The 13,350-nt window shown below is 40.0% G+C and overlaps 1 protein-coding gene across 1 annotated transcript in view; it reads right to left on the bottom strand.

Annotated features, from left to right (window-relative positions):
* Nucleotides 1-455: 455 nt before the first annotated feature.
* The window catches only part of CILP (cartilage intermediate layer protein), a 37,239-nt gene continuing 24,344 nt past the window's right edge, over nt 456-13,350 (bottom strand). The window contains exons 6-9 of the mRNA XM_063448785.1: nt 8,381-8,686; nt 7,504-7,612; nt 4,598-4,755; nt 456-3,463 (exon numbers count right to left, since the gene is read on the bottom strand). Coding sequence (XP_063304855.1) covers nt 1,128-3,463; nt 4,598-4,755; nt 7,504-7,612; nt 8,381-8,686 — 2,909 coding nt within the window. The 3' untranslated portion in view covers nt 456-1,127. The remainder of the gene's footprint in view (nt 3,464-4,597; nt 4,756-7,503; nt 7,613-8,380; nt 8,687-13,350) is intronic.

The raw sequence follows: 13,350 nt of genomic DNA, 5'->3' as shown, positions 1-13,350 counted from the left end.
TTCTACAAAGTAAGCAAAATTTATTTTTTTTGCAATAAAATTGGCACTTTAACGTAAAGGTCTGTTTTAAGCATTTAAAGACTTACTATAAATCATAGAAGTGTAGGCCTAAAAACGGTGGTTTCTAACACAGTCCCCATGGCTTGAAATGGTCCAGGGTTTATCATTATCCCTTCTGGAACAGAAGAGGAAATTACAAAATCCAACACAAGGACTGGTCTAGGAAACATTGTTTTAACTTGTGAGATGTTAAGATGTAATGTAAACTACATAAGTGCCTTAAGGTTCTATGTACTAAAACCTTTAACGTCTGCCTCACTTTTGTATATATAGACTCTGTAGAATATCATAGAGGACTGGAAAGGTTTCTCTTATTGAGAGAAATTCTACCACAGTCACATTTTAGTATATACCCCAGACTGCCTGTCAGAGGATTAAAGACAGTAATCTTTAAAGAATTTTCCACATTTATAGGCACTTAGAGATAATATTCTCCTTCACATTTCTAATTTCTTAGCTTTGGCTCATTTCCAGTAATAACAGACTAAGTGGCAGAGCACATCTTCAGAGTCTCTCTCTCTAGAAATGACATTATTGGTAAAATAAAGAGTGCAAAGTGCTAGGAAACAACAAATAAAATAACAGTTCTTATAAAGTTAACATGGAGTAATGGGATATATGTGTGTCACTGAAATGTAAAAACTAAGGAAAACAGAAGGAAGGAAGACATTAATTCAGAGGTGTAACTCGGTTGCCTGTTACTAAAACTGAAATATACCAATGTGCAAAAACATCATAATATCCAGAGAAATATATACAAGGGACATTCAGTATATTCTATTTTTGAGGAACACCAGTTAGTATCCATAGTCTGCCTTTTTTTAATTTGTTCTGTATTTCTATTACTTTTTCTTAGGACTTCACACAAATCATTGGCGATGTTACTGAATGAAGCTTTGAATACAGGTACCGATATGTGAATATATTGAACTACAGCGCCTTTCATCTCAACCAAGACATTGATTTTAAATTGGATATTAAAATTTTAATGATGGCAGTACTGTAATTGTACCATGCTGCAGGAGGTAAGGCATACATTATTTATCTGTAATAACATTCTTGCTGTCTTACTGAGAACGTCCTTGTCTTGAGAAAGTGCCCGTTCTGCTAATCTGCCGAGACCTGGCACTGGCTCTTTGTTGCCTTCCGTTTCTGCCCCCTTCTCTGGCGACACTTGAAGCTGCCAGCCCGTTTCCGCCAAAAACACTCTGTTGTGTTAGATCCTTTTCCAGACAGTTGAAAGTAAGAGCCACTCCCAAATTACTCTTCATTACCCTAGAAGAGCCATCGGATGTTCCATCAAAACACCTACCCAGAGCTATCTCCTTAGCTGTTCTAGGATCTTGGTCGGTAACTGTGTAGATACCGTAGTTATGTCCAAGTGGGTCAAGAGGAGCCAGCATAGTGTACTCATTCGTATCATTATTGACTGCCATTGGCAGATGGTTGACTAAGTATTCGTGCAGCATGCTGTTTATATTTTCTCTTCTGCAGCTTCCTTGGGGTACTATCTTTACTAGTGTTCGATCCACTCTGTCCTGGTCATACAACATGCCACTACATTTGAATTCTACACACGCTGTGGATAGGTTAGATTCCTCCTGGTCTCTAGTACTCCGTACATCTCGAATACCATATAGCTGGCCTGTTGTTTGTGGATGGGTACCCCCCATGTTTCGGGATCTCACAATTAGCTCTTGAGGACCAACAATTTTAACTTTCATGTAACAAGCACGGTACTCCATTGGTTTGGGCCACCAAGCTAAATAGTCAGCTGTCCAACCCATAGGGTCATCCTCATTGAAAGCCACAGTGTTAAAATCATACCTATCTCCTTCTACCCTATAAAACCTAAAATGAGCAGAATTATATGGTGCCTCTTCACACTCACGAAGTTTGTCATAGGCATAGACAGGGCCATTGCTTTCTTCAGCAGCATTGGGGTTTGGCTTAGCTACATTAATGCTAAAAGCTGTCTTCTTGATTTTGGGATCATCATGATCTGTTCTTCTGTAGTTTAATTTGTTTAGGTAGGGCTGCGGAACACCAATTATGTTTGGGTTGAATTTAGGAGAAGATTCCACTGCTTCCAGTTCTTCTCCTCCTAAAGTGGCCGTTACAAATGCTGAATAGGCATCTGGGCTCTTGTCATCACAAAAGGCTGGCAGACAGGCTCCATTAGAACCAGTTATCGCACTGTCAAAACGACCCCAGGCTCTTGGATTGGAAGAGAACCCTGACATTGGCTCCATATTAATCAGGTTCACGACAACACCTTCAACTTGTTCACTTGGCAAAAACCTTTCACTTCTGAAAACTCGGACCTTCACATAACATCTCCTGCTTTCAGGTACATCTAAATTAAACAGTCTTCTTTCCCTAATTTCCATATTGCCAACAAGAAAGGTTCTCTCCTCTCTTTTTCCACGTCGAACTGCTTGTCTTAAAAAGTCACCCTCTTCCTCCCAAAGCCCAGTTTCTGGATTCAAAGACCACAATTTCATTTTCTCAAGGTGTTCAGACATCTTTACTTGTGCAGAATCAAGATAGACTTTAACAGCTCCTGCATTTAGGCTTTCCTTGGCTTCTTCATCTGTAAAGTCCACAGAAAACATTCCATAGGAGCGCAGTGGCATAGTATCTCCTTCCTCATTGACAAAATTCAGGTCACTTTGAGCAGCAGTAGCTGTTGATATGTTTCGTGGGTCCAAAAATGTAACACTTGCCTTCACTTTACCACTATACTCGTCCCCATTTTGCCGATAGAAAGAATTTGGGGGGATTTCCAGCTCAGCTATAGGATCCTCATTTTCTACGTCTCCCAAAGATATTTGGTTTGTCTTCTTGGAGTCCAGTATTACCGGTTTCTTCTTTCTCAGGAGATGTACTTCATGAAAGACAGCACCCCCTTTTTTGTTAAATGGAAGTACTTTGGTGGTGTTCACAAACTTCTGAAGCCGGTCAACAAAAGTAAGGACAAGCCTTTCCGTTTCTGCAGGAACATGAATAGAGAAAGTCCCCTTATAACCAGTGAGGCTAACTCTGGAATTTCCCATGTAGATATGCCCAAAACGCATTGGCTCCCCAGTATCAGCTGCAATTGCTCTCCCACGGACAATTATTCTACTCTCTGTACACTTTTGGCAACCACATTGTACAGCCACCTTAATAGGAAGTGTATAACCCTGACAAGTTATCTCTTTGACCTCTGTTTTTGTGATTCCACAGCAATAGGGCACTGAGTCTTTACACCGTAATCCATTGTCCAGATCCCCAGGGCAAACACTGGCAGGGCACTTTCCCACATTATAGTATAAGGAATTTGTGGCATCTTGAAAGCAGTCATGAGGGAGTCGGATAAGATGTTCTTCGGGTTTTGGTTTGCAGGACAGAGCTTGTTCAGCTGCAGATAGATTATTAATATGAGAATATGTTAATGTGGTTGAACTGAAATAATGATTGCATACATGAATTAGAGAGTATAAATACAATCCCCTTGAGTACCTTTACTTAGATGTTTTGCATCATAGTAGTAGCATCATAAGTAGTATTGATTTCTAACAACAAATCTGATTTAGCCAGGTGGACCCCAGACCAGCACTCAAAATGTTAGATAATGGTTTGACTACTCACTTTTGGGGGTGGGGGGTTACTAGAGCAATTGTGGCACCATAACCACTTTAGCAGCTGGATTACCCATCAGACATCATAGGCAAGCCTGGACCTCTGTCTACCTCGACCCTGCAGCCCCTGACTACCTCAAGGTAGTCTGGTGGGGAACTGTTGGTGAAGTGTAGATAACTTTAAGAGCTCCCTCTCAGTCCCAGCACTTCTCACCAGGACTAAGAGGGAGTTATTAAAATGAGCTTCACCTGATAGAGGGGCCAAGCAATGGTCCCCATCCAGACTACAAGGGATTTTCCTCCCCAGTGTGGTCTGCACTGGACCACCAGGGATTACTTACCAAAAGGTAAATAGGAGGGGTGCAAATGGAAAATGGAAAAAAATTGGAAAACATGTGTGTGAAAGTTTTCCACATCAAAAACAACTGGCATAATGTTTGCAGTGTTCAAAAGATTTTAATGACACATAATCTACTGAATGTAAATGCCTAATTAACGTGTCAATGCTCTGTAAACATTTAAAGGGATTCTATAGTGTTAGTCCTCTGGTCTACCCCTCCCTCGCAGACCCCCCTCTAGCATAGAAAGGGTTTAATTCCAGCGCCAATGTCCTTCGGGCCTGTTTGGGGCTCCGTCTCTTCCCAATGTCATCTGAAGGGGGGAGCTAATGTGCATGCGTGGTGAGTGCATTAGCCCCTCCCCATAGGAAAGCATTGCCTCTATGGGGATTTCACTGGTGAAAATATTTGGGTATTTTTAACTATTGTCTTGTGTCATTAATGATTTGATGTGACCCAAATAAGATAAAAAATTGAAAAGTTAAAAAAAAATATCTACTCAATTTTTATGTACATTGTACATTTACTCTAATGGGCACGTTGTTCAGCGTAGCTCTGCGCATTATTCCTGCTTACCAATCAGAGTAAGTGTGGCAGCCTGGGATTTCACAAATCCTGCCTCGTTCTTGGCCTTGCAGTAATACTCTCCCGCTTGGCTTATCTGCAGTTTGCGCAAGACCAGCTGGTTACTATTTTTGCGCATGTTTTGGTTCAGCAGAGTTCCATTGTGATACCTTTACAACAAAAAGTGACAGAAGAGAGTGATAAAACTATTAAAAAAACTTTTAATTCTCCATCCATTTGTAATACTGTCTCCATACCCAGAAATATGAGATAAGGGCACATTAAAGCTATTATTGTGATAGTGATTGTAAATTTAATTCAGAACATAAACAAATATAATATCACAGGCATAGAACGTGAACCTCGGAAGACACTTGTTTGAAACAAGTTTGACAAAAGAGTAACTGTGCCCCTACCCCCCTCACACCATAACCACAAAGCTACTTGTAGTGGTTTTGATGAAAGGATTCAAGGCGTTTCCCTTTGGTATATACATTATTTCATTTTCATCATGAAAAATAAACATTGTGTGAAGATGGAGTTGTTAGCATGGTCAGATTTCGGTAGGGACACTGTTAGATCATTTATTTGCGGGTCAACAAAAAAAACAACAACACATAAAGTAGAATGCACATTACTGTCAAAGTTTTCTCTTAACCCTAGATTGTTTTCAATTTAAAACCGATTTACATATTAAAGGAATCCACCATATCAACATCATCAGAATTAAATTGTTATGGTGCGAGAAGGTCCCTGGGCAATGACTTACCTCAAGGTATTAAACTTATTGAAAGGTATTGAAAGGTTAGGTTTAACCCCAATGTGTGGAATCTGGTGCACAATCACTTTACACACAAACATCCTCCACTGTCCGAAACTTGGATTAGGAAGCCTTGGACAGGGGCACCAAATTCAACACTTTGAGGTTAAACCATTTGTTAACAGTTTAATCCTTTGAGTTAAGCCAGCGACCGTGGACTTCCTTGCACCATAACATGGACCAAAGCTGATTTAAATACATTCTCCAGGTGAGCTATAGACATATATTAGCCCTAATTTTGCAATTCAGATTTATGTTTTCTAATGTTTGTAATTTAGAGAATACTTATTTTGGCATGGCTCAAAATGTAATGTAATGCTCGTGTATAAATGCAGTGAAGTAATAGGTTGGGATCAATGTATGCAGGTGTGTGTTTATGAATTATGTTTTATACCGATTATTCCCTACTAGTGCACTTCACCCCTCTGCCTCTTTGTATCTCTCTCCACCCCCTCTTTTAATTTGTACATGACAACTGTGATCTTTTTCACATATTCCTCTCCTTCTGTCACTTATGTCTCTCTACCCATATACTCCTATCCGGCCTTGTGTTGTCTTTCCATATCCTGTATTTTTGTCCCTCTGCCCATTTTCCAATCCAGTGTCCCTCTGTTCATATCTCCTCATCCCCCTTATGTCCTTCTGCCCATGTCCTCCGCGTATGACCCTCTACCCATATCTGTAATTTGTGTCTATCTGCCCATGTACTCTAATTGTGTGCCTCTGCCCCATCAACATTGTATGCCCCTTGGCCCATATTCACCCATTTGAGTACTTCTCTTCATTTCCCCATCTTATGTCCCTCTGCCCTTATCCTCTCTTATGTCCATCTTCTAATGTTCCCCATTTATGCCTTTCTGCTATGCATTGTGTACACACAATCCATGGGGCCCCGCTGCGAAACTGATCCGTGCCCCCCCCCACCTCTCTCCCCCGATCCGTGCTCCCCTCTCTTCCCCGATCCGTGCCCCCCACCCCCCCTGGCACATACATACATACATACAGACACACACACAAACATACACACATACATCCCTCGACAGACACATACATACAGACACACACACATATATACACACACATACAGAGACACAGGCACACACATAGACACACACACACACATACATAGACACATACATACGGGGCCCCATGGATTATTTGTACGCCACTGCATACATAGACACACACACACATACAGAGACACCCACATACAGAGAGACACACACACACACATACAGAGACACCCACACATACAGAGAGACACAGACACACATACAGACACACATACAGAGACACAGACACACACATACCGAGACACAGACACACACACAGACACAGACACACACATACATACATACAGAGACACAGACACACACACATACAGAGACACACACACATACAGAGAGACACAGACACACATACAGACACACATACAGAGAAACACACACACATACACAAAATGTTTCCTACCTTGCTACTTTCCCTGGGGTCCAGTAGGGGTTCAGCCTGATGGGAGTCAGAGTTCCCACTCTGACTCCCTCCTCCTCCTCCTCCTTCCTCCCACGCGGCTCTGATAGTAGGGAGGAGTGACGTGCAGTCACTTCCTACCAGCTCTGATGTAATCACAGGGGGCCCGGTCGTGCTCTTAAAGCGCCCAGTGCAGACCGGGCCCCCTTACAATCCATATCCATCAGGTGGCCCTGACAGCATGGGCCACCCGATGGACCCGTCCATATGCGGCCCCGGCAGTTTGCTGCGCGGGCCGGGGACGCAAAATGTGGCAGCAGGCCTGGTACCTGGTTGCAGGGGTCTGCAGGGCAGCCGGGCCCCCTGGAGTGCCGGGCCCTGCAACCGCGGTATGTACGCCGCTGTGCCCATGCCATTGCAACACAGTTTTTTTCTAGTGATTATTTTTATTCAATCCATAGGTGGACCTGGCAACATATGATAAAACTATATCAGCCCAGAGAAAATAAGGCTAATGTGTACTTGACATGTTTAAAATATTGTTTGTTGGCCCAGAGTTTTTATATCCAGGGTTTCCAGTGATGATGCCTCCAATACAGTAGTTAGTGTTTGTGGTGTTACCATGACTCACCAGAGATACTGTTCAATGGCTGGCTCCCCTTTAGCTTCACAACAGAATGTCACACTTTGCCCCACTCTCCTAACTTTGCTCGTGGGATTCTCCAACATGTAAGGCTTTTCTATAAAGACATATAATCAAAAAAGTATATTGAAGCAAGTTTATACTAGCAGAGTGATATTAAATACAATTTGATAGTAATAGAAAACATATTAGGGCTCTGTTAATGATAGTATTGAAAAGAAATGAAAAGTTGTGTGGCGCAAATGATGAATCTACCAACCTTGGCTGCTTGTGCCACAGACAAGGTCCCTGTTCAACATGACCAATAGATTATAAAAATAGAGATAAGCCTCAGTATCGTTTTTTAAATGCCATTATTAGCACAGTACAAAGCCCACTGAAAAAAATTACTAATGCTAATACTAATCTAGATTACTTTCTTTCAAAAAGGATCAAATATTTGACACAAACATAGAGAAAACTATCAGGAGTAGGCAACCTTCGGCACTCCAGATGTTGTGGACTACATCTCACATTATGCTCTTACAGCCATAATACTGGCAAAGCAAAATGTAGTCCACAACTTCTGGAGTGCCGAAGGTTGCCTACCCCTGAGCTAGGTAAATAATAGATATTATTAATAATAATGAATACCTAAGGTTTGTGGTGAGCAAAAATATGAGGTAACTAAATAGATTGCATGACAGGTTCCACATGTCACCAAAATGGTTTCTGAGCATATATATAGAATTACCTATCTTTCTATCATTGCTAACCTAAAGTACTTTAGCTAGAGGAGCTATATAAGAATTGTTAAATACATGTATCACACATTTTTATGACATTCTTTGACTCCATTATAATATGAGTTTTCCAGTAATTTTACCTTTTCTCTTAAAAGAGACTTGAATGGATGATGTACCGTTACTCTGAGGAATTTTTATAAGGACGACCGCATACTTTTCTAATTTTAACTGCAATGCATTGTCAGGACAGACTTTTGACACTTGGAACTGTCCGTGGGCATCTGATACTGCTTCAAATTTAGGTTTCTTCCCCATGACGTAGACGTTCACTCCGGCAGCAGGTGCGCCATCAGGAAGGGTGACGGTGCCATATAGAATGTGATTCCTGCACTCACAAACATTGCAGTCTGCACTCACTTGGCCTACAGAACAGCTGATATCGCAGGCTGAAGAAAGGAGATACAAAATGTCAACTGTAGATGAACTGTACCATATGGCATTCAATGATATATCTTTACAATATCCCCATGAACCATTTGTCTGTTGTTTAAACATCATTAAACTGTTTGCTTCATCACAAAGGCCTAGGATCTAATACATGTGAAACATCCTTTACTTCCTTTCCTTTTAAAACTAATTTGCACTGAAAATACGAATGAGGTTGAGAGGGATGTTATTTCTCAAGCAATCAGGTACTTACCTATTCACCTGTACCCAAGAAGGTTTAAAAGCAAATACACTAGATTTAAAATACTTGCTTTAAGAAATGTAATACTGCTTTACAGTAACTAGTAGAATTGTGCATTTCGAAATATTTATTTTGTCTGGAAAAAAAATGGTGTTTCTGACTAGTTGGATTTTTCCAATGTGGCCTTTCAATTTGGACACTTTTGTAAATATTATGTTATATTTCGCAGTACACTGATAGGAGCATTTTTACATAATTTAGTTCACAGACCAAGTGAGCAGAAGTAACCAACAGAGTTTAAAAAATGACGGAACCTTGCAATCAATAGACCTCAATGCAAGCTCTAATGAAAAATGTATCTCGGTTACTTAAATTAACATTGTCATCATTTTTTTTAACTATCTTAATATAATCTTTAGGCTACAATGTATCAATTTATTATTATTCTTTTTCCCCACTAAATGTATATTGAGATTTTTAAAGAAGCCAGCTCCCTGCTTTTCACTCTCACTCTTACTTAAAGTCATGTTGATGAACCAACAGAGGGATGAGCGATAATATGACCCCATGTTTAATGCTCACTAATTTGCAACCGACCTTTGCTTTTCAAAATCATGTGCTATTTTTGTCTGCAGCAATTTCTGTCATGTGATTTTTGAAAAGCAAATAATGAGATATTATAGCACAAATATATTAAGATTTGAAAATAAATGACAACAGTGTTCCTTTAACTCTTTGCAGAAACACTAAAAGAACAATTTATTGGACTCAAGATGCCAAATTTTTTTAATTGCCCACCTATTTAATTCTGTAATGTCATTAATTCTGTAAGGTCATTCTTCCTAAACAATTTTATCTTGGCATAAAAAATACAATCTACAATCAGAAATAGACATGGGAAAACATAGTGTAATATGTTAAAAACACCAAGAGTGCGCTAATTCGAATTGCACTCACAGGATTACAGTGCAATGTAGGCATATAACGATCTTGAAGACTTGATGGATATCTGTGATCTTCTTGTAAACCTTGTCAGAGAAGGAGAGACACACAGAACATAGTGCACCAATATAATATAAAGCAATATAATCTATTTGATTGCACTCACAAAAGGTCAGTTGAAATCCAGCATATCAATCACTACAGAAATCTCAGTGGCGACATCCTTCCTCCCATAGTGAATATACAAAAGCCGGGTTAAAAATACATAAAACAAAATAAATCAAACAACAAATAAAATAAAATAAAAGTTCAATAAAGTCCAATAAGGTGCTGTCGTGGTCCCTCCGCCCTACGCGTTTCATCCGAAACCAGACTTCCTCAGGGACAAAATGAAGGTCTGTAGCACTTTTGGTGTTTTTAACATATTACACTATGTTTTCCCATGTCTATTTCTGTTTGTAGATTGTATTTTTTTAGACTTTTACTAGGAAGATTAGAAGGTTCTTCTTACAATCCTACATTTGGTAAATCTATTTTATATGTTTTTTACCTTTTGGGGAGCACGTGTGTTGTATATATACTTTTTTGTTCTGCAATTTTATCTTGGCATCTGAACAGCTAGGTTAGGACTATATCAAGTTTCATAATTCACCGTCATGCTACTCGGTGCTTTGATACTGCTAGGCAGGTGAAAAAAAATTAAACAGATTTAAAATTCAAAGAAGCTTTTTGCAGTGTACCTCTTCACTCCTCAAACTTTCCCTTTCATTTTCTGATTGATCTTCTATTTCGATATGTGCCAATATTTGTCTATACTGTGGTAGACCACAACTTATTGATGGATTGAATGGCAGTCTCCTCTGTGAGCTCAAATCTTTCCTCAGTGAGAGAATTAAAGATCACAAAGAATCACCTTAGGGACCAGCAAGTGTCCCAAGCCTTTGAAGTGTCTCTGTTTGAACTAACATCCTCTTTATATGCGACAATTCACCATGATGTCACAACAATACTAGACGTTCTTCCGGGTGGCAAAAGCCAAAGCGTTCTCCGATGAAAGCTGTACTCTGCTTATAGAAGTACCAGGCAATAGCTATAAATTTAGCACATTTAACTGAACCATCACCTCAATCTCTCAACATTACTTCCATATTGAGAATAAAAGAGAATTGTAAAACAACATGTGCATATCTACAGATTAAACTAAACCCATCTACCATTAACCATAACAACCAGATCAGGGTTTATTTAATTCTCATTTACTGTACAGTCTCTGTAAACCACAGCTGTCTACATGCACAGAACAAAAACAACACCTACTCCAGCACTTAAAGACAGTGATAGCTAAACATTTTACTTTTGAGCTATCATGGACTACGTTTCCCAATAGGCTCAGCTAGCCTGCAGTCTGTCTGAGAGTCATGGGCCTTGTGATCCACAGCAGCAATGCCAAAATCTACGCCCTGGCTGCTATAAGACTATGCCTTTGCTAAGCCCATTAAAGTAATTGTCTCGCCACTTTGGGAAGATCTATGTAAAACTGCTGCTGCAGTTGCTTGTGCTGTCCTTCTGCCATGGTGATCCAGTCCCCACTACTGAGCAACTACACATACGAGACGTTCTTCCCGGTGGCAATACTTTGAAGGCAATACTTTATTGATAAAGAAAGCAATCAAGGAGTGATACACCTTACTTCCATACTCGTACCTACTCTTTCATTGAGTACACGTGTCTGCCGAGCTGGTGATGAGGTGAACGTCCGTATTAATATCTTTAGATAAAGCCTTGTCTTCTACTACTGCCTCCCAGTAAAATAACTTGTTTCTTTGCATTACTCACAGGCCCTTCTGGGTAGAATTTCCCCAAGAATCATTTGGAATGTAGAGCCAATACAGTGGAAGTCGCTCGCGTTCTGCCACCCGGAAGTATCTTGGTGCCTATTGTTTACAAACGTTCTGAAATGCTGTATACATGTTCTTAGATTATAGTTTATGCCACTTTAAACCTGTGCACAGAATACACACCGCGCTGTTCATAAAAGAGGGGGTAATGTCACAATTTTTACATCGACCATAAACCTCATTGCTTTCATATATATAGCAATGAAGTCGCTGAAAAGCGATAGTGAAAAGAACCATTTGGCAGTCTTTTCTGGAATGAATATTTCTGCAAAAATGGTAACATTTACATAGAGAAATTATGACACTTTTGAAGCAATTTTTAAAACAGTTTTAATACACATGATGTGAGGAAGGCTGAACCTAATTGCAGCTAAATCCAAAGGCCACTACTCCATACTAATTCTTCTTGACCTCTCAGCGGCCTTTGACACCGTTGATCATGCTCTCCTTCTTCAAACTCTTCAATCACTTGGTCTCTGTGACTCTGTCCTCTCGTGGTTTTCCTCTTATCTCTCCCAACGCTCATTCAGTGTCTCTTTTTCTAATGATACCTCTTCCCCTCGTCTTGTCTCGGTTGGAGTCCCCCAAGACTCTGTCCTTGGTCCCCTTCTATTTTCTCTTTATACTGCCTCTCTTGGCAAACTTATTACATCTTTTGGATTCCACTACCACCTGTACGCTGATGACACCCAGTTATATCTCTCCTCCCCGGACCTCTCCCCTGCCGTCCTGCAATGTGTCACTGCTTGCCTTTCTTCCATCTCTGACTGGATGTCCTCCCGCTTTCTGAAACTAAATCTCTCTAAAACTGAGCTCCTCATCTTTCCTCCTCCTAATACTGATCCTCCTCTTTCGCTCTCCCTTCAAGTTTGTGCTACCCACATCAGTCCATCCTTGCAAGCGCACTGTCTTAGCGCCATACTTGACTCTGGTCTCACCTTTGAGCCTCACATCCAGCATATTGCCAAATCCTGTAGATTCCATCTTAAAAACATAGCCCGCATCCACCCCTTTCTTGCACTAGATATTGCAAACTGCAAATTCCTGTTCTAATGTGTTTTACACCCCACCTCCTATAGAATGTAAGCTCGATTGAGCAGGGTCCTCTTTAACCTATTGTTCCCATAAGTTTATTTGTAATTGTCCTATTTATAGTTAAATCCCCTTTCATAATATTGTAAAGCGCTACGGAATCTTTTGGCGCTATATAAATGGCAATAATAATAATAATAATAATAATAACTTGATGGACACAAGTCTCTTTTCAGCTATGTAACTATGTAACTATGTAACATGAACATATTATAAAATAAGAATAAAATGCAATTTTCAAATCACTGATACATCTTTCTCACTATTCGTAAAATATTAGCAAAAGGACTTGAGTTTCCAAAGACAATATCTACATTATTTACACAATTATTATTTTGTATTCATGTGGGGTACCCCGGTGCTGCTACTGTTGGATTTGTTATAGTGTGCACTAAACATGTGATTAGGCAAGTGCTGGGCAAGGTTTTATCAAGGTTATTTACTAATTTCAGAATTGTAGTGATTAATGATAATTAAGGCTTGTGACTGT

Source organism: Pelobates fuscus, chromosome 3 (assembly GCF_036172605.1).
Source record: "Pelobates fuscus isolate aPelFus1 chromosome 3, aPelFus1.pri, whole genome shotgun sequence".
Taxonomy (NCBI): domain Eukaryota; kingdom Metazoa; phylum Chordata; class Amphibia; order Anura; family Pelobatidae; genus Pelobates; species Pelobates fuscus.
This window is presented reverse-complemented; position numbering and strand designations above follow the sequence as displayed.